The 21,662-nt window shown below is 37.9% G+C and overlaps 1 protein-coding gene across 2 annotated transcripts in view; it reads left to right on the forward strand.

Moving 5' to 3' along the window:
* LOC120311474 (neuronal acetylcholine receptor subunit alpha-7-like) overlaps positions 1-21,662 on the forward strand; it is a 90,044-nt gene that overhangs the window by 33,715 nt on the left and 34,667 nt on the right. The window contains exons 1-3 of one of the 2 annotated variants that reach the window (XM_039351010.1): positions 3,796-3,922; positions 19,113-19,157; positions 20,806-20,915. In XM_039351010.1, the coding sequence (XP_039206944.1) occupies positions 3,833-3,922; positions 19,113-19,157; positions 20,806-20,915 (245 nt within the window). In that variant the 5' untranslated portion in view covers positions 3,796-3,832. Of the gene's footprint in view, positions 1-3,795; positions 3,923-19,112; positions 19,158-20,805; positions 20,916-21,662 lie in introns of those variants that run through there. The other variant, XM_039351009.1, reaches the window with a different exon arrangement.

Consider the following 21,662-nt stretch of genomic DNA (forward strand, 5'->3'; position numbering starts at 1 on the left):
TGTGGGTCTAGAGGCAATACTGAATCCAATGTATGCCAAAGATAATTTCTTCTGTGCAAAAGAAATTGATGTTGAAGGCTTTGCAATTATCAGTAGAGCTTGGCCATTTTTTTCTGAAATAGTATGCAAGTGCAATTAAAAAAAATTACAAATGAATCTGGTAAAAATGAGAGAGTGATAGAATTCTTGGAATGCAACAAGCTAAAAGTTAGTTTTGTATGAGGCCTAAATGAGGAAGAAATGATAATTCAAGATTAAAAGCAACTCTATGGAAAAAACTATAGGCAAATGTTTTTACTGCTCAGCCAGACTACAAGACAAGGAAAGCAGGGAAGTGATCAGAATTACAGTAGTGAAATTCTAATAGAAGGCAAGATATCTCATACCCTGCTTGCCATATCTTTATCATCTTCATCCTACTTGCCATGTCTTGAACATTAATCATATAAGATTAATAGCCTGTCAATCAGCCAGTCAATCAAACTTTATTGCAGTCATTAACTATCACTAAGGACAGTTTTTAGTTAGCTTTGGAAGCTGTATTTAGCCCCTGTGGGTTTTTTTGCAACAACAATTTACTTACATCTCATTTTGACCAAAGAGCAAACAGCTTTTTCTTTTTTTCAAAATAGAATAATGTTCAAACGTGTTCAAATATGGCAATGTTTGATCACTGTTAGCCAGAATCAGAGCATGGACAAAGTTTGAAGTGTTCTTAAGTCAGTTTTACTTCTACTGACTGTCTAATGGGCAGAGAAAATATTCAAGGAAGATAATGTGAAGAAAAGTCCTCAGTAGAACACAGGCCTCTGTCTTAAATTGGAATTGGTAACATTTGCTTTGCCTGAGGAGCTCATTTGTCCAATGTTGTCCCCTAAAGTATATAAAACAATTTAAATGAACATGATAAATAGCTCTGCAGCAAGCAATTTAGAATGAATTGATGAAAATCGTCACTAATTTGAAAGGAATTGGAAAGCCAATTTTCTCAGCTCCGCATCTCAGATACACTTTTTAAGAAAGTTATAAATAATTTATTACCACCATAGAGATGTTTATTTTTTATTAACTTTCAAGAAACCAGGTCTCATAGAGCCAGTGTTTTTAAATGGACCTTAGGCAGTATTAATTCAGTGCAAAGTACTTCAGTGAAAAAGTCATAGGCATCGGATTTGAAGTTTGAGAGCCAAACCAAAATGTATTCGTGTAAATTCAGTCTTTTACATTCTTCTAAGAGATGTTATAGGTCAGGGGTCCCCAACCCCCGGTCCGTGGACCGGTATCGGGCCCTGGCATGCCAGCAACTGGGCCGCACAAATAAGCTCCATCTGCGGGATGCAGGCAGCACATAAAACCACGCCCCTTCCAGTCCGCAGAAAAACTCTCTCCACATAACCGGTCCCTGGTGCCCAAAAGGTTGGGGACCTCTGTTATGGGTTACAGGTGTCATCATTTTGGTATCATTATGATGAGGAACAGATATCCATGGTCCAATTCATTTCTAGGGAAGTAATACGATTATTTTCTCCTGGGAATCACCCATTTCAGTGAAGATGCAGCTCTGGACCTGATTATTTTATTTTTTTCGACCATATGATATACATAAATAAGCAAAACAATATTCCTAACAACTTGATATGTGCAAAACCCTAATAATCCATTGGCATTAAACAACAAATGTTAAACAATAATTCATCATCTCAGTTCTTTTAGTGTGTTGTTTACTTTTGATTACAAGAGAAGTCCACTTTTATTAAGTTGTTGTTTGACCTGCAAAGTTAATCAACATGTTGTTAATTGCGAAGTCGTGTCTGATTCATCGCGACCCCATGGACAACGTTCCTCCAGGTCTTCCTGTCCTCTACCATCTTCTGCAGTCCATTTAAGTTCACACCTATTGCTTCAGTGACTCCCATCCAGCCACCTCATTCTCTGTCATCCCCTTCTTCTATTGCCCTCAATCTTTCCCAGCATTAGGCCCTTCTCCAGTGAGTCCTTCCTTCTCATTAGGTGGCCAAAGTATTTGAGTTTCAACTTCAGGATCTGGTAATATTAACTTCTTTTCTCTTTCTCTTCCGATCGCTCCCAACCACATCAAAAGCTTAACTAATAGCTTGACAATCGCTGCAGTCTGAAGCAGCTAGAAATATCCTGGTTTAGCTACAAACTTTAACTTCATATTTGATTAATTCATGTATGGAGCCATATATATGAAAGAAATGCACTACTTCAAACATAAAATCCAAAGATTTTTTTTGCTCAGCTTTTGAGACATAAAACTGGGATGTGTAGATTTTTAAAAGAGATAATGCATTTTAAAAAATGCTGACATAGAGTACAATGAAAACCAGTGGGGAATTTACCTGAAAGTTCAACTCCCCGGTGTTTAAAAAAATGGTAGAGAAAACATGGAGGACCTGGCTTTTGGCTTCTTTCAATCCATTAACTGCCTCTCCATTTGGGTCATGTGATTGGTTTAGAATGGATGATTCTGAAACATTCTGAACCAATCCCAAACATCCTTTCTCAAAAGGATGAATGGGGAGAATTTTAGGAGATATCTTTTTCTTCCATATTCCCCAATCAGATACAGCCCATTTTGGATCATTGCTTTTCTTTGGTTTACTTCTTTGTCATGTTGCATGCAGGTGTGTTTGTGTATATATGTGCATTGGGAAACATGGGGCAGGCTGCATACCTCCCTTTTTGGGTTGTGGATGGAGAAATGCGAGCAGCTTAACATGGAGCATTTTAACAGCATCCTGAGTTGCTGACCACCTGTCTCTCTCATGAAGATGCATTGTTTGATTTGGTTTTGATTTTGGTTTTTTTTTAAAAAAATGTTTTCTCTAGCTCTCAGTCAGATCTAAGCCAGTCTCAAACTTGGTTTTTCTTTTGCTGGCTTCTCCCATTCCACCAAATTGAGTTCCATCCTGATAAATTTTTTCAGAGTTATTCTGCTGACACAAAAACAAGAGTCCTGTGCTACTTTACATACTTTTCCCCTAATATTTCTTTGCATTGGAAAGAATAAAACCCTCTCTAGAAAAAAAAGAGAGACATAAATGTCAAGACTGTAATGTTTGAAGATCAGAGAAGATAGCAATTGATTTACTGGTTGACTTAAAATATAAACAAGATGATAGTTTTCACATGCTATCAATTTTCAAAATGAAAAATTACTACCTTTGCCTGAAGTTGTATGCATAAATAGAATTAATTATGTCCTTCGGTACAATTGATTACTGAGTTAAACCTAAGTTTTAAAATGATGTATACATTTTTAATGCAAAATTAATGGTTTCATCAAAATTCTTCCAGGAGACGTTTGTTCTCATTTGATTTCCAATAGTTATATTACTACATTCAGTAGTATAAAGGATTTCAAATGGTGAATAAATCAAAGTACTTCTTTAGTTTCTTGAAATAATTCCTACTTATTGCAAATAATTCTTTTTTTGGAGAAGATGTTGGACTGATTGTGATGCCTGAGATATTGGCAACTTTAAATAAATAAATATTAACCTTATCCCACAACCCTGTTTTGTATTAATATGAAACTTCGGCTTTTTGAAGAAATCACTAGGGGGAATATAAAAACTAAATGATTTATTCTGTACATAGAAATATTCCTCTTCAAACATGATAATGTACACAACCTGAGAAGATGGAAACTATCCAAACAGAAAAGGATGAGGAGGAAAGCTTTCTGGTTTTCACCAGTTAATATTAGCAAGTCTTATTTTTCTTTTTGATAGATTCTTCAAATAAAAAAAAATTGGGGAAATATATTCCTAGCCTTCCAGAGGTATTTTTATATTGCTTATCTGTGATGGAATGTAGCCTGGTTTCCCAGGAGGGAGAGGCTGCATTGCAGAGGACAAAGAGGCAACGAAGCATGGTCAGGAGAAAAAGAGTAAATGTAAGTCAAGTACATCTAAGGAATTATTCTGATATAATTCCCCTCACTGGAAGATATACTGTTATTTCATTGAAACCCAAAGTTCAAGTTCAATGCTTCATTGAACCCAAAATTCTTTCCATACAGATCTGTCAGTTGCATTTGTTGTTGTTCTTCAGTTGTTCAGTCACTTGTATGTCAATAACTGTTCTTTTGAGTTCCTTGAAGTTCATGCTTGTGATACTAATAATAGTATCTAGCATTTTATGCCAACTTCATTTGATGCTGCCTTGAGTTTTTCCAGGCATCAGGATCTTCTCTATAGTCTCTTGCTTCTGCATTGTGTGTTTAAAACATTTAAGCTTCAGCTTTATTATTAATACTTCCAGGGAGCTGTCTATTTTATCTATCATGGGATACTTTGTATGTCTTATTATCTAGCTTGCATAGTCATACATTTTGACTGAGAAGACCATGAACTTGACAATAGATACTTCTGTTGGCAGTGTGATATCTTCAGTGTTTTGATGGATTTATCATAGTCTTTCTCCCAAAAAAGTCTTTTTATATCTTAGCTGTAGTATTTGCTATGTGGATTTTTCAGTTCAGAAAAATAGTCTGTTACTACTCCCACTAATTCTTCAGTTTTTGATTGGCACTAGGAATTGATATAAACTTTTTGTTTTTTAAAATATAAAGTATCAAAATGCTCTTGCAGTTCTATCTTTTACTGCCAACAGGGAACTCCGTAGGTTTTCCCTATTTCCATCCAGGTCTTCCTTATTTCCATTCACTAAGGAGATACTATCGGCATAACTGGGACCATTAATATTTTCTTCTAGCAACTTTGATTCCAATTTCTGTTCCTTCCAGTTTAATGTTTCTGATGATACCTTCTGCATATTTGGTTCAGTAAATAAGATGGGTATATACAAATTTAAGACCATACTCCTTTCCTAATTTTGAGCTAATTATTATTCCACATTCCATTTTAATTGTTGCTTCCTGGTGAACATATAATTTACATATAGCAAAGGATTGGTCTGAAGTACAGTAAATAGGTGTATTTGACTTGCAGTTAAAAAGTATGAAAATGAATTGATCAATTGCTTTGTTGAACTCAAAGGACTTGCTCATAAGGAGCCTGTCTGCTGCATCATTACTTCCTTTTGGGACCTTGGTTTTTCCAGTCAGCCTCTACCTACTCTCTTCATCTGGTATGATAAAGAGATGCAGCAGAATTAGCCATCCACAAAGCACAGTGCCAAGGTAAAACTGCATATGACATTAGTAACTGGGAGACATGCCCAGAATACTGACTTGGGCAGAAGCATAGATTAGGAATGGGAGAGTTTGTCTGATGACTGAACTGCAGATGTCTTTCCTAGTTACTGCACTGTAGTCTGTCTCGCCACATATATCTGTCCAAATAACTCAGTGTTGCTTCTTGTCATTTTCAGTGAGTTTCTAGCATTATAGGACGTTCCTGATCTCGTTTTAAATACCAATGTCTGTTTTACCACCTAGCTAGAATACCTACAGATATATGGAGAGATTCTTACGGTTAAGCTAATTTGTTTTTATGGCTGAAATCTATGTAACCTATGAACATTATATCTCAAAATTCTTTATAATGAGCACACATCTCATAACTTATATTCCAGCATATAAGGGATACTAAGTATATGTAATATGTGATATGTGTTAAAAAGTCTTATGGTTGGTCTAAGTTTAGTAGGTTTGGAGGATGGATAGATGGGCACATACAGGAAAAGACAGAATGTGTATCTATCTAAATACACACACACACACACACACACACACACACACACACACACACACACACACATATATATATATATATATATATATATATATATATATATATATATATATGTAGGTCTTTGGCTGTTCGGGTTTTCTCCCACGTAAAATTGGAGGTGTCTTGGCGACGTTTCGACGAAGTCCCATTCGTCATCTTCAGGCTGGTGCTTTCAGCTTCGTGCCTCGAGCAGCAGTGTGTGGTCTTGGCTGTTTCTTCCTTTTAACTGCCAGTGGAGGTATGAACTGATTGGGTGGGAGCTTGGCTGTGTTCTGATTGGGTGGAGGTGTGTTCTGATTGGTTAGGGGCTTGGCTGTGCTCTGATTGGCTGGGGGGTTGGCTGTGCTCTGATTGGCTGGGGGGTTGGCTGTGCTCTGATTGGCTGGGGGAGTGTTCTGTTTGGTTGTGCTCAGGTTAGTCTGAGTTGCAGAGGGATTCAAGATTTTGGGCTGCCCTGCCATTCCTTGGCTTCGCGTTCGTGGTCGTGCTTCCTCTTCATGGAGGGTGTCAGTTTGCTTCATGTATGGATTGGGGGGGTTTAAAGTGGCTAATGATGCAGCTGTGGTCTGGCTTCTGGTTTGTGGTCGTGCCTCATAGTCAGTGTGGCTTTGGGTTTGTTTTTTGCGTGGATGTTTGGTGGTGACATCCTGTGTGGTTTTTGTGAGTGTGGGTCTGGTATCATTTTTTGTGTTAGGGAGTCGTTTGTCAATGAGGGCGGGTTTCCAAATGGCTGGTAGGCGGGAGGTATCATCTCGCTTGTTCATGCTGTGTGGGCGTTTTTCTATCTCGATGGCTTCTCTGATTATTCTGTTATTAAAATGTTCACTTTTGGCAATGGTTCTGGTATTTTTAAAGTCAATTTCATGTCCTGTGGCTTTAAGGTGTTGGACCAGGGAAGATGTTGGTTCCTCTTTTTTGACTGAGTTCTTATGTTCTTCAATGCGTGCACTTATTCTTCTGTTGGTTTGTCCGATGTATGTGGTGGGACAAGTGGTGCATGGGATTTCGTATACTCCTTGATTTTCTAATTCAATTTTATCTTTGGGGTTTCTAAGGATGGTGGATATTTTTCTGTTTGTGCAGAATGCTGTTTTGATGTTGTGTTTATGGAGGATCTTACTGATTCTGTCTGTGGTGCCTTTTATGTATGGGAGGAGGGCTTTGCCGTTTTCTTGTTCTTTGTCTTGGATTTTAGTGGGGGTTTCTTTTTGGATTAGGTTTGTAATCTTATTTCTATGGAATCCATTGGATGTTAGTACATTGGTGAGAGTGTGTAGTTCGGGTTTTAGGTGTTGTTCGTCAGCTAAGCGTTTTGTTCTGGAGATGAGTGTCTTGGCTACAGAGTTGATCTGTGCTGGGTGGTGGTGTGAGAGAGCGTGCAGATAGCGGTTTGTGTGTGTTTTCTTCTGGTAGATGGTGTGTCCTAGGGAGCCATTGGATTTCTTGTAGACTAAGACATCCAGGAAGGGAAGTTGGTTGTTAGCTTCTGTTTCCATGGTGAACTGTATTTTGGGGTGTAGGCTGTTGAGGTGTGTGAGGAAGTTGTCCAGTTTTTCTTTCCCATGTGGCCAGATTATGAAGGTGTCGTCTACGTATCTGAGCCAGAGTTTGGGTTTGTGATCCGATTTTTCTAGAGCTTGGGTTTCAAAGTGTTCCATGTAGAGGTTGGCAATGACAGGTGAGAGGGGTGATCCCATGGGTGCTCCTTCTGTTTGTTTGTATTTTTGTCCATTATAGATGAAGTATGTGTTGGATAGGCAGTGGTTGGTCAGATCTAAGATGTGTTTGGGGGGGTTATATTTGTTTTGGATAGCTGTCAAGGCTTCTTTGATAGGCACTTGGGTGAAGAGGGATATGACATCGAAGCTCACTAGTAGGTCGCTGGGCTGTAAGTTTTGTTTCTTTATGATCTCTATAAACTGGAATGAGTTTTTTACGTGTGAGGTGATGGATTCTGCATAGGGCTGTAGTTGTTTGGCGAGAAATTTGGCTAGGTTTTGTAGAGGTGAGCCTATGGAGCTGACTATAGGTCTGAGTGGGGTTCCTTCCTTGTGTATCTTGGGGAGACCATAGAGTTTGGGGCATCTGGATGATTTCTCTCTGGGAATGATTCTTTGCTGGATCTCTTCGCTAATGGGGGAGGCTTTTATTTTGGATCTGGTGGTTTTTTCCAGGTAGGTGGTGGGATCTGTATTTAGGGGTTTGTATGTGGAGTCTTGGAGTAGGTTGGTTAATTTGGTTTGGTAGTCAGATGTGTTCATAACCACCGTGGCGTTGCCCTTGTCTGCTGGTAGGATTATTATGCTGGTGTCTTCTTTAAGGAGTATACGAAATCCCATGCACCACTTGTCCCACCACATACATCGGACAAACCAACAGAAGAATAAGTGCACACATTGAAGAACATAAGAACTCAGTCAAAAAAGAGGAACCAACATCTTCCCTGGTCCAACACCTTAAAGCCACAGGACATGAAATTGACTTTAAAAATACCAGAACCATTGCCAAAAGTGAACATTTTAATAACAGAATAATCAGAGAAGCCATCGAGATAGAAAAACGCCCACACAGCATGAACAAGCGAGATGATACCTCCCGCCTACCAGCCATTTGGAAACCCGCCCTTATTGACAAACGACTCCCTAACACAAAAAATGATACCAGACCCACACTCACAAAAACCACACAGGATGTCACCACCAAACATCCACGCAAAAAACAAACCCAAAGCCACACTGACTATGAGGCACGACCACAAACCAGAAGCCAGACCACAGCTGCATCATTAGCCACTTTAAACCCCCCCAATCCATACATGAAGCAAACTGACACCCTCCATGAAGAGGAAGCACGACCACGAACGCGAAGCCAAGGAATGGCAGGGCAGCCCAAAATCTTGAATCCCTCTGCAACTCAGACTAACCTGAGCACAACCAAACAGAACACTCCCCCAGCCAATCAGAGCACAGCCAACCCCCCAGCCAATCAGAGCACAGCCAAGCCCCTAACCAATCAGAACACACCTCCACCCAATCAGAACACAGCCAAGCTCCCACCCAATCAGTTCATACCTCCCTGGCAGTTAAAAGGAAGAAACAGCCAAGACCACACACTGCTGCTCGAGGCACGAAGCTGAAAGCACCAGCCTGAAGATGACGAATGGGACTTCGTCGAAACGTCGCCAAGACACTTCCAATTTTACGTGGGAGAAAACCCGAACAGCCAAAGACCTACATACAAATACCCGCGAAAACCTCAGAAAACATATATATATATATATATATATATATATATATATATATATATATATATATATATATATATATATATATTTGGTTGTTCGGGTTTTCTCCTGCGTAAAATTGGAAGTGTCTTGGTGACGTTTCAACGAAGTCCCATTCGTCATCTTCAGGCTGGTGTTTTCAGCTTCATGCTTCGAGGAGCAATTGCTTTTTGATAGAAGCACAAAGCTGAAAACACCAGCCTGAAGATGACGAATGGGACTTCGTCGAAACGTCGCCAAGACACTTCCAATTTTACGCGGGAGAAAACCCAAACAACCAAAGACCTACATACAAACACCCGCGAAAGCCTCAGAAAACATACATATACATACATACATATATATATATATATATACACACACACACACACACACACACACACACACACACACACACACACACTGTATATTGGAAACAGCTCTCTGCAATTTTAGGTTTTTACCTCTACTATGAAATGCCAGCAATAGCTTGAGATGCCAAGAATTTAATTGGGACATTTTGCACGCAAAGGATATAGCCTATTGTTGAGATATAGCTATTCTAAATATATAGAAATGCTGGCTGTTCAGCACAATATTAGTATATTATGGTTTCAGGTCATGTAATAGAACAAAATAAACAGTGATGCCACACTTTGTTTGCTTACAATAAAAGCATAATCTGGATTGCCTTTGCAGTCCTGAAAAAGACTGATATTGACATTTAATAAACCCAGAACTCTCCAAATATTCTTTATCTAATCTTCAACTGATGAAATTTCATAGCTTCTCTTGACAATTTTCTTTTTTTCTCTTATCTATCTTTAGAAAACTGTTCCTTTTTAATAATAAAAATCTAATAAAACTAATAATTAAAAATTAAGAAAGAAACCAGAGAGAAAGCTGAAAGTGCAAGAAAGGAAATAAAAGAAAAGTAGAAAACAAAAAAAGATACAAAGAAGTGTATTGCAGTCTTCTTTACAGCAGTTACAAGTACCATTATAAATTTACCTCTTTCTGTTACAACTTGTCCCTCCTTCTTTCTATAATTTATCAAAAACATAAATCATGAGATCGCATGTTTCTTTTTCCCACAAAAAAGTCTGGTTCCAGTCAGCATATTGTCTTTAATCAAAGAAGTCAGTATGGCCATTTCTGCAGGTACAGTCATCTTCACCAGCCATTCCTCCATTGTAAATATTGCTGAGTCTTTCCATCTATGTCAGTGGTTCTCAACTTGTGGGTCGGGACCCCATTTGGGGTCGAATGACTATTTCACGGGGGTCGCCAAACAAGGCTGTCCGCCATTTTTCCCCCTTTTCTTTGGCCACACCCCTGGCACCCGGTGATGTATAAGTGGTTGGGGGTCACCACAACATGGGGAACTGTATTATGGGGTCGCGGCATTAGAAAGGTTGAGAACCACTGATCTATGTGGATAGAAAACTCCTGCTGCAACTGTCCTGTACAAAAACAAAGTACCATTACTTTTTTCTGACTCTCAGTCCCAAAAGAAAGACCTCTGGTCTCAATTATATATTAATCTTTAAAAATCCTCTGAATCAGTGTATGTATTTGAATCCAACATTTTCTAGGGTTTTTTTTTTACACATCCACAGCCATGTTAAAATGTTCTTCTTGTAAAAATTCTTCCCGATATTTAAACTTCTCCAGTTTAAGCCACACTTTTTTCTTGTCCTTGAATGAAGAGAATGATATCATCTGTTTCCCTATCTGAGAAATACTAATCCAGTTGCTTTCATTTTTAATCTTTGCAATCTTCTCTCCTTTTGTGCCACCAGTCACATTAAACGATTAATACTTTAGAATAATCACTGATGTGTCATTTCCTTCGTTGCAACATCTGCGTGAAATGTGCCCTTGAATATTTAAAACGACAAGTCATGCTAGTGACATCAATATGTAAGCCACTAACAGAATATGTATGTAATATTTAATGCACTACTTAGAATCTTTAGTCACTTGGTTGGTGACACAGCCTGGTACATGTTTCCTGCAGGCTTCCAAATTGATACCCATAAAAATTCTCTAAGATCCCATCTGAGAATATTGTTTATTTTTTAGAATCTCTCTTCTATCACAGAACTTGGTGGCTTGCTTAAAGGGTTACTCACAAATGCCTCGTCACTACTCAAATGCCCCAGCACTACTCAGCATCTCATTTCAGTGACTTGCCAGTTGATGATTTCTAGCTGAATGTGCAAACAGCTTTTGTTTTATGTATTTAAAATGCTACTGCCCTCTTTTCAATCTAGAAATGGAAGTCACAACTAAGCTTTTTTTTTTTGCTTCCTTATGTTTTTTAAGCAAAGCATAGAATGGTAAACAGTTCTGAAATTGAAACCCCTTGAATCAGGTGGATATGTGACCACAAGGGCCATAATGCGGTTGGCCTTTCAGTCATTCCCAGAAATTTGTTATTTTCGTAGAGAAATTAATAACAGGTAATTTGTTATATTCTAGAGAATAAGGGAACTTGTACTTCAGCAAGAGAGTGGCGATAAATAAGGATCACAGACAGGGCAATCTGAACTGATCTTGTGAAGAGTTCCAGCGTAGAATCCTTCAAGGGCATTAAGCGCTTTGTTAAGTGATGAATAGTCAAAGTGGAAGGAAAGAGGGAGACTGGTGTGCTTTCATTTCTTTTTCTTCTTTTGGTTAAACTCCCCCATTGATGCCAATGAGAGAGAATTAATTTCAACTAATGTCTGGCATAGATTAGAAGGAGGTTTGAGGGATTGTTGAGGGAACAACAGAGCTTTGAAGCTTGTAGTTCTAAAGCACTTATTTTTATGCTCATTTTCTTATTCTTTGATCTTCTATAAGTAAAGGCTCTTTGGTAGCATTCAATGTTGAAAGGGGAGATCCCATCTGGTCCTTATCTTTGGGACAATAGAGAATATTTGGAAATTGCCGTTATGTCTCCTGCCAGTTTGTAGGCATTAGCCATTCCTCATAGGATTTCATTCATAGATTCATCAGTGTCTTGGTAAGCCTCACTTAATTTGCTCCAATGTCTTTGTTGAAACTCTTGAGCACAATACTAAATTTTAGGTCTTAGGTATCTTAATAAGAGTTTGCATATCGTTTTTGATACAAAAACCTACGTCTTCTGGTGATGCATAATCAACACTACTCTGCATTGTTCACATCCTTTTCCTTAAAGTGGTGCAGTTGGCCTCCAGTGTGGTCTTTTTTGGGGGAAATGATTGCAAATATAAGAACAGAGAACCTGCTTATTAGCGCCAAATCCTTAAAATCACCTGCCATCATAGGACAAGCATTTTGAATGTTCCCAAATGAGTTGCAAAAGATAGACCTTGAAATTATTGCATCAAAGATTTGTTAAAGAAAGCAACCTATGTGGTAAAGAAAGACATTTATAATTAGAACGTTATATTTGGCTATCTTGACCCCATATACCAAATACACCACAGAGTACAGTTGTTTTTCAGCAGCTCTATATCATTAATGCTTATAAAAAAGGAAGACCTTGCTGAAAAACTCTGGAATTTTCTCCATCTGGATATTTATTGGTCAAAATGTGAGACCCCTTCTAAATAATACTATACCAGCTCACACATTTTAAAAAATGTGTTTAACATGGATGGCTGCCAAATGCCTATCTTATCTCTATCCTTGACAACAGGGTGTAGCTAAATGCTTTGCCAGCATAAGAAAAAAACATCACTTGGTCTTTTTGAAAGTGACCTGATTAACTCCTAGAGTACACTGGCTAAAAATGAACAACCAGAGATATTATCTAAAATTGAAGGTCTTGTGCAAGCAATGAAGCTGATCCAGGAGACAGACAAGCCCTATGCGGCTTTAGTGCATCTAACTAAAGACTCCAATCCTGCCCGTAACACAAAATGGCAGTTAAGGCCAAGATTCAGTGTCTTCATTGATAACTTTGACCTTCTGATGGAAATGGGGAATCCTGCACACAAAAAAGTTCAAATAGATACCTTAACTAACAGCTGTGCACATCTGCTTTTCCCCAACCCAAGTTCTTGAAAGTCAAGATGAATTATCCATCAGGGTCTTCCCCATTTCAGTGACACCAGGTAATAGTGCAAATAAACTCTCCTGTGAGCAAACTTGCATCACTGAAACATGTCACAGCTGGGAGAGGCACCTAGAATGCAGGATGCAGTACAAAGGATAACCAACAGCTCTGGTTCGACTGAGCATTCTCCATTGCAAACCCCGTTTCATCAATCACTCCAAACTTCAAATATTTTATAAGCATAAAATATAATCCGGCTCCAGGCAAATAAACACAGGTCATAAAGCTCAAGCTGATTTCACTGAGGAACTCATAGGAAATATTTATCACCTAATGTAATAATTTCATCTCCATTGCCCTGTTCTGCTCTTGCCACTTAAAGCCTCACAATTTTCTTTCACCCCAAAAAGCTTTAGTCTCATGTTCCACCATCGGTATCTGTGGTATCACTTGGGTGCCCCCGTTCCCGTGTAAAAAGTGGACCAGGCTGCCCATATAATAAATTGATCCCACCATAAAGAACCTCCTTCACCAGAATAGTGGGTCCAGTTTTGCAGCCAACCATTATACTGACTTGGCAAGGGACAAAGGTGATCTCCCTGATTTCTTGGAACACCACTGATTGGAAAATGTTTATATCTAGGATTTAATCACTAAAAATCATTTTATTTTGTTACAGAAGACTTGGTCTCTAGAGCCCTCAGTACTGTGAGTTTATTCAATGTTCTCATGCCCATAGAGGATGTTTGCACATGGTTATCCAACAATTTGCTGTATCCAATTATACAAATAAATGAAATGTAAATAAGACAGTATTAGTTACCCATCTGTACTATAGCACTATACCTACAGATCTATAGTTCAAGAATGATTGCAAGTATATATAATAAGCATATACCTGGGGCTATCTAGATGTTGCCAAGATTTATCTTTCAACATCCGTCACATTGCTGGGGTTATTATGAATTCATATACAGCAAAGTCTGGCAGGCCAGAGGCTCTCCCATGAAGTATACAAATGTTGATTATTAGTCTATTGATTCCAGAAAATCTATATCCAACTCAGTTTCTTTTCCTGTGCAGCATAGCCCTTATTTTTTTGCACACATTTTCCCCCTGAAATTAATCAAAGTAACTGATCTGAATGAAGAGGTAGGTTCCGTGATGAATGAAAAGGCTAAAAAAGATATGTCAGAAAATATGAGTAGGAGACGGCTAGGTTGTTATGGGTGTTATGAAAATAGGAATCTACAGGTTGGTAATAGTATTACCTGGAAGAACAAGATATGACTTTGGGCTGAATGAATATGATCCAGGGTTAGATGGCATGCATGGATGTACAGGTAGGAGATGAGAGACTGCAGAAAATGTCATTGGATTTTAATAAATCCAGTGATAAAGGAAAACAGTGATTGATGCACACATGCACAGAAACAATCTCTTTTAACATAATTCTAAAAGCAAGACTACTTTGATTCTTTGTGATAAAAGTCGGAGAGCATTAGGATACAAGGGTAATGAGAGATTCTGAATTGTTATTATTTGTACAGATCATTACTTGGCATTGTCTAGACTCTAGATGGATCTTTGAAAAAATGGACATGGAAGAAAAGGAAGAATATGAGAGAGCTGAGAGAGGAGCAAATAAATTTTAATCACTGATGCCATGATTAAAATGCAGTATTGCAGGCAAACTCTGTTCGATCCTGATGACTCAGCTTTCCATCCTTCCGACGTCAGTAAAATAAGGATCCATATTGTTAGGGCAATATGCAAAACATTATAAGCAGTTTACAAAACATTGTATGCTGCCCAGAGAGCGCTGTAAAGCACTATGGGGTAGTATGTAAGCCTAAATGCTATTGGTATTGCTAAATGAAAAGGGGATATCAAGATAGGTAATGTAGAAACTGCTTGGAGCAGAGTGAAAATAATGCTATTACAGAATGTCCCAGAACTAAGTAGAACTCCACTAAAAGACACTGGTAGAGTAGCAAAGAAGCTGAGAAAAAGAAAAAGAAAAACGCATATAGGAGAATGATTGCTGCCAAAAATGAAGATTTGAGGAATCTCTCTCTCTCTCTCTCTCTCTCTCTCTCTCTCTCTCTCTCTCTGTGTGTGTGTGTGTGTGTGTGTGTAAAGATAATTCAAGAAATATGTCAAAAGAGTGCAAGGAATTGCAAAGATTAGTAAAGTGTAATAAATGCATAGGGATTCTAATGGAAATAAAAAACTGTTTTCAAATGAAGGAAAGTGTATGGATAAACATGGAAGAACCTTTCACATATTCACAGTAACCTTTGCAGATAATAAATGCATAAGGTTCTCTTTTAAAGATTTCAATTTGTGACAGCAACAGTAGTTGGTCTTCTTCCACTTCTGAAGTGTGTGTACAGAACTGTGTAATTCATTCCCTTTGTTTGAAAATTCTGATTCTAGGCCTGGCCTTAAGTTCCTTACTGTATTACTTTTCTTTTACAACAAAAGGGAGGTGGGAACCAACTGTGTAGGGGAATAGGTCAAAACTGGCCCTTCAAGCAATTTCGAACAATGGGATAGATTTTTAAGTTGTCTTGACTTCAGGCAATAGAAGGTTACCTTCCGGAGTTGGGAAATCACGTGAGGTGTGAATTCCTATTAGTAGGAAATTATTGTTTTTGAAACTTTTTAGAGAGGACCTCCCCACCCTCCAAGATCTCCACTAATTGCCGAGGACATTTCTATTAAAATAAACAGCTTATCTATACAGCTGATAGTTATTGTTGTTTGTTGTTTGACTGCTCTGTGTTATAACCTCCATATACTATAGATGGCAAAGGTAAAAATATTTATTTGTGCTATTTTTAAGAATGGATTTTGTTGCCTAAGATACCTTTAACAGGAAAAAGTGGTACAAATATGATAAAATAAACATCCACAAGGATTTGCTTATACCTGTGTGGGAGGAATATGAAATTTTGCAAGCTCTCTTAAAGATTGAATAGTGTTCTGGCTCAAAAACTGGCTTACCATTTCAATGAGAAGTAGATTTTCATTCTGAAATCCCCCAGCTCCCTTGAAATTGTCAGTACAAGGACTTTTATTTTCTTGAAGAAGGAGGTGTTAGTAACAAGAAATGAGCAAAGCTGGGAAGAATGATAAACTGATTTTATTGTAAAATATGGTATTGGCAATGGTAAAAAGGAATACATCAACATTTCAAGTCATGCTGCCATTATCAATGCAAGTGGCTCCTAACTAAATTAATTCTTAATAAAACTGAAGTGACTGGATAGGAAAATAAGTTCTATATATTTTATAATTATTTTATTTTTAGTTTTGAAATTTGAGATATGATAGGAGATGAAAATACTGTTCTATTGCAGTAAATAGTGGTATAATAGTAGTAGTAGTAGTAGTAGTAGTAGTAGTAGTAGTAGTAGTAGTAGTAGAGTTGGAAAGGACCTTGGAGATCTTCTTGTCCAACCCCCTGCTCAGGCAGGAAACCCTATACCATTTCAGACAAATGGTTGTCCAGTCTCTTTTTTTGTCCTTCTTTTCCCCCTCTTTTTATTAGTTTTATTCATTTATAACATAAAATGTGAAAATAGAAAAGCAAATAGTAGGGGACAACAATAGAAAAAGGAAAAACAAAAAAGGTGTGAAGAAGGGAAGGGAAAGAAACAAAAGGCATTGACTTCCGACTCTCTCTGTTGCAGTAAAATCAGACATTAAAATCAAATCTCAACTTTTTACATTTTAATAATAGTATGCACTAACCATTTCTATATTGGTAAATCAGTCCAACTGGTAAAACCCAAAATCATAATATCATTTTTTTCCACTTCAAGCACAAAGTCCAGAAGCAGTTTCCAAGTAGAAACAAAAATACTTATGTTCTTTTCTTTTATCAGTACAGTCAATTTGGCCATCTCTTCTTAAAAACTTCCAGTATTGGAGAATTCACAACTTCTGGAGGCAGGCTGTTCCATTGATTAATTGTTCTAACTGTATAACTATAACTCAATCTAGTGCTAGAACTCTGGTCAGAAGAATGGAATGTTTTAAAATGTCAGTGTATTCTTTCCCTGGTTGTTTTTATTCATCTGATCTGATCCAGAAGATGGATATGCTTTGGATCACATTGGCCAAGGAACGTCATGGCATGGCCCAGCCAGATGGTATGTTTTTTCTGCTGTAGCACCCACTTTGTAGAACAATATTCCTCTGAAAATTAGGATGTCTTCAACCCTGCTGGCCTTTGATAACGCCTTGAAGAGCTTCTATGCCTGGGCCTTCACACTCTCAGGGCCCCATCTCCTGACTGTGCTAGTGACTGTCAGTTTTGGTATCTTCTTTGGCTGCTGTGTATTTCAATTTTTATATTTGTGGCAGGAATTGTATTCAACTTATTTTGAGATGGTCCAGAGTCACTTGTTGACTTAGGTGGCCATATAAATTAAATGAATAAACAAACCGCTTCGTCCATAAAAAGCTCATGAGTCTCGTTGCTTCATTTGGAGGACTGGAATTCTGGATTCATGAAAACCTTTTGGATGAAAGAATCTTGATGGTGATGAAGAAGATATCGGATGTCAATGCTGCCGAATTGAAAAGTTCGCCACTGAGTGTAGTATTTGGATATATTGTGGACATTAGATGAGAAGAAGAGAAGTAATAAAGACATGGGATCATGACTCTTATGCATAATCTTATGAATTATGTGTGCAAGGGGTATGAATTACATCTTCATTCCTGCATTCAGAATATTATCTTACGTTTCTTTTACAAAGGGAGAATTTGTATGCATCTATACATTTATTGAGACCAGTGAACTTAATTGTGGTTGGACTCATTTTATGCTGCTCCTATCCTGTTGATTTTATTTTTGTTTCTTTCCCTGTTTGTTTATCCCAATACCGTGATGCAATAACCCCTAGGTAAGGATTTAATAAATATTGACTGCATTCTGTAACAGAGAAATGCTGACACACTTCAAATGAACAATATAGTTACATATAGTTAATTAAACTTTGCAGGAACTGTAATTGATTTTTCTTCCTTCCCCTTACTCTTCTAACCAATCATGTTGGCTGCTGGATGTAGTTATCTAAGAGAAATGCATAGCATTTCATGCTTGCAGACTTCTCTTGCTACAGAACTATTTCTCTCCTCCCATTCCATCTCAATAACCTGAGCTCTCAAAAGCTGCTTGAGGAGATTGGGGAATCTTCCAAAGCAGATGCTTGGGGCAAAAACAATGTCACTTGGTTTTCCATGAAGCAAAATTGCATCTATTGATAGAAGCACATACATCTCTGTATTCTACTGAATGCTACGAAGTTCTCTGCAGGTTACCTTTGTTCACTGAGACCTTCGTTCTCAAAGTGTCAGTTTTTATATGGTCAAAAGTACACTATTTATGAAAAATGGAAGCGACAGCTATTGGGCTACAAGCCCCACTTGTGTAGAACAGATACCCACACTATCTTAAAAATGTGTGATTTTAATCACATTTATTTTTTCTTAATGTCCTAGGAAAATAATTCCCATTAATTGAAGGAATACTTTTCATTACTGTCATTGGATATGTAACAAATCAAATGCAGCAGTAAATATAGCAGCTGTAGAACAGTTGTGCAAATGGAAATGAGGGAAAAGAATCATATAACATTTATGAAAAGCATCCATATCTATTTTATATTAGCTACTGCGATTCTAGAACCAAAAGAACACCATTTCCCAGTTAGCCACCAATTCATCCTAAAGAGTTTAAGAGTGATATACTTTTATACTTAAAGCTTACAAACGGAATAACATTTATAGATTTAAAATATATTACCAATGAATTTTTCAAGCACTGCTATAAAGAATCAGGAGCTATGCAGAATTTTGCCACTCTTAAAGAATAATACAAACAGTAAGTCAATCCCTCATCTACCAAGTTTTTTAAGAATTAGAACAATAAAAATAGTCCATAATAAGCCTATTTGAATGTCTGTAGGCTCTACCTGTACTCATTCTGAATTCTCCTGAGCCCATCTTTTAAAACCATTGATTTATAAATAATTAAGAAAACTGCTCATTTAAATTATTTTTCCTCCTATTTTTTTTTAAGGATGAAAAGAACCAAGTCTTGATAACAAACGCATGGCTACAGATGGTGAGTAAATTTACCTTTATTCTAGGCGGCTGAATTTAATTATTTGCCAAAGAACAGATTCTCCAGATGGAGAAAAGAGTGTCTGAAGCAGAAAATAAATCCTGCATATTTAAAGTTTATGTTAGTTATAATTCTTGGGTTAGAGAAATGAATGGTTTGGCTTTATTGGATTTCAGAGAAAGCAGAATAATTTCTGGAAGAGGTTTGAGCCAGATTAATGTTGAAGCTAGATTTCAATTTGTGCTGAAAACTGAACACTACAATTTGTCCTTCTGCCCGACCCTTAATTTAGTAGGCCCCACATTATCTTGTACTTCTCCCTATATTCCTTATTAATGCATCTGTTGCTAATAAGGCATGCTGGCAGAGAAATACAGACTGTGATATCATCTGGTTGATCCTACTAGGAATTACAAACAAATCAAATCCTCTGATTGCCATTTTGGGTGACTGCTATACCTCTACCCTACCTAGCCCATAATCTTCCCAATAATAACCTAACAGTTGTATTCAGTGTTATTGTTTATTACTATACAGATTTAGTTTAGAAAAGTGTTTTTTCAAACTTGGCAACTTTTAAGACATGTGAACTTCAACTCCCAACGTTCCCTAGCCAGCATGCTGGTTGGGAAATTCTGGGAGTTGAAGTCCACAATCTTAAAGTTGTCAGGTTTGAAAAAAATTCTGGTTTAGAAGAGTCCTCATGGGCTGCGGTTTACCATGCTCTCCTACTGGAAATTTCCCTGAGGCTGTTATCGTGCCAATTTGCCTGTTGCTTTCCTATTTGTGGGCGGGAAACAGTTATGATCATTGTACTTTCTGTCATTTACTCCCAAATTGCTGTTTTTCTTTCCTTCACTATTTTAAGTGATCAGAATAATGATAAAACAGAGCAGTAATGGATTTTTTTTAAAAAAAGCCCAGCAAAAAAGTAGGTAGTTTTACGTCAAGAAAGAGTAATTAAAAAATAATAATTAAAAAACAGAACAGGATTTTGAAACGGAAATGCTCTGCATATTAGTCAATTTACTACTAAAAATAGTAATAGTATAGCACAGTGATGGCAAACCTTTTAGAGACTGAGTGCCCAAACTGCAACCCAAAACCCACTTATGCATTGTCGAGTGCTGGGTGGGTGTGGCACATTGGGTGAGTGTGGCACATTCGGTGGGCATGGCTGCAGTGGTAATGACAGACTGGGTGGGACTAAAAAGTTCAATCAATCAATTCCAACTTTGCAAGATCTTTTTTTTCCCTGCGAGAAGTTGAAATTGACTAATTGAACCTTTTTTTTTTTCCACATGGTGGTGCAGGCCTAAAGCAAAAAGGTTTTATAAAACCCAGCTGAAGATCTAGGACTAGGGCGATGGCGCACGTGCCCACAAAGAAGGCTCTAAGTGCCGCCTCTGGCACCCGTGCCATAGGTTCGCCACCACTGGTATAGCATATCTAGTCTCCCCATGAACCCAAATATCTTCCATCATCATTTTCTGTAGGCCAATGGCAATTTCATCTATAAAAATTGATATATATATCTCATCACAGGTAAACCTTATCCTGGGGTGAAGGCACTGATCCCTCATATTATTTTATATAGTGGCAGCATTTAAGGTGCTGTAGTAAATATACAGTATATATTTCTCCATAGTACTGGATCGATGCATATTTGTCATGGGATCAGTATGAATATCCAGGAGTTCAGAATTTGAGATTTCCAGCTGATCAGATTTGGGTGCCAGATATTCTTCTGTACAACAGGTAAGGCAATCATGTATGAAGTAGTTTTTTAAAACTTGCAGAATAGTACTGTGGTTACTCAAGTTCATCTAATCAAATAATTCAATGCGGTAAATTCTTTTCCTTGTAAGGCAGGGGTGTCAAACTACCGGCCCGCGGGCTGGATGCATCATGGCGAAACTGCGTCCATCCCATTGCCAGCAATGGCAAAAAAGTCACGATACGTCGTGACACATCCCGTGACGTTGTGAGTTTGACACCCCTGTTGTAAGGCAAATGTAACCTGTGGACTTAATTACTACAAAACATGTGACAGCCATTAACTTGGATGACTTTAAAAGAAGATTAGATAATTTCATGGAGGAAAGCTCAGTGAAGGACTATTAGACTTGAAGAGTCACCCTTACCTTTCGGCAACCTGCCTCCAAATATCAAGTTAAGAGGAGAGCGGGATACATCCACTTCCTAATTGTGAACATCTCAAAGACTAAGATGGGTCTTGTTGGATCTCAAGCACCTCAAATTTAATTCCTTCCAAAGCTTATCAGGGTCGACCAGAACATTGCTGACCAAATATGATAATTAGCAATGGTCAACAGTTATCAAATTTATTTGCTTCTTGCTCCATTCAGAGCTGACTGTGAGTAGATTAGAGGCTGTTGGGGCTGAGCCCATCTCATTCAACAAATATTGAGAATATCTCCCTTGTCCAGAATCTTTCTGTGGGGTAGGGGTGGGGTGTGTGGAATCAGCTACCGTATATTCCGG

The sequence above is a fragment of the Crotalus tigris genome, unplaced genomic scaffold (assembly GCF_016545835.1).
Source record: "Crotalus tigris isolate CLP2741 ecotype Arizona unplaced genomic scaffold, ASM1654583v1 scf7180000018368.3068619, whole genome shotgun sequence".
NCBI classification, from domain to species: domain Eukaryota; kingdom Metazoa; phylum Chordata; class Lepidosauria; order Squamata; family Viperidae; genus Crotalus; species Crotalus tigris.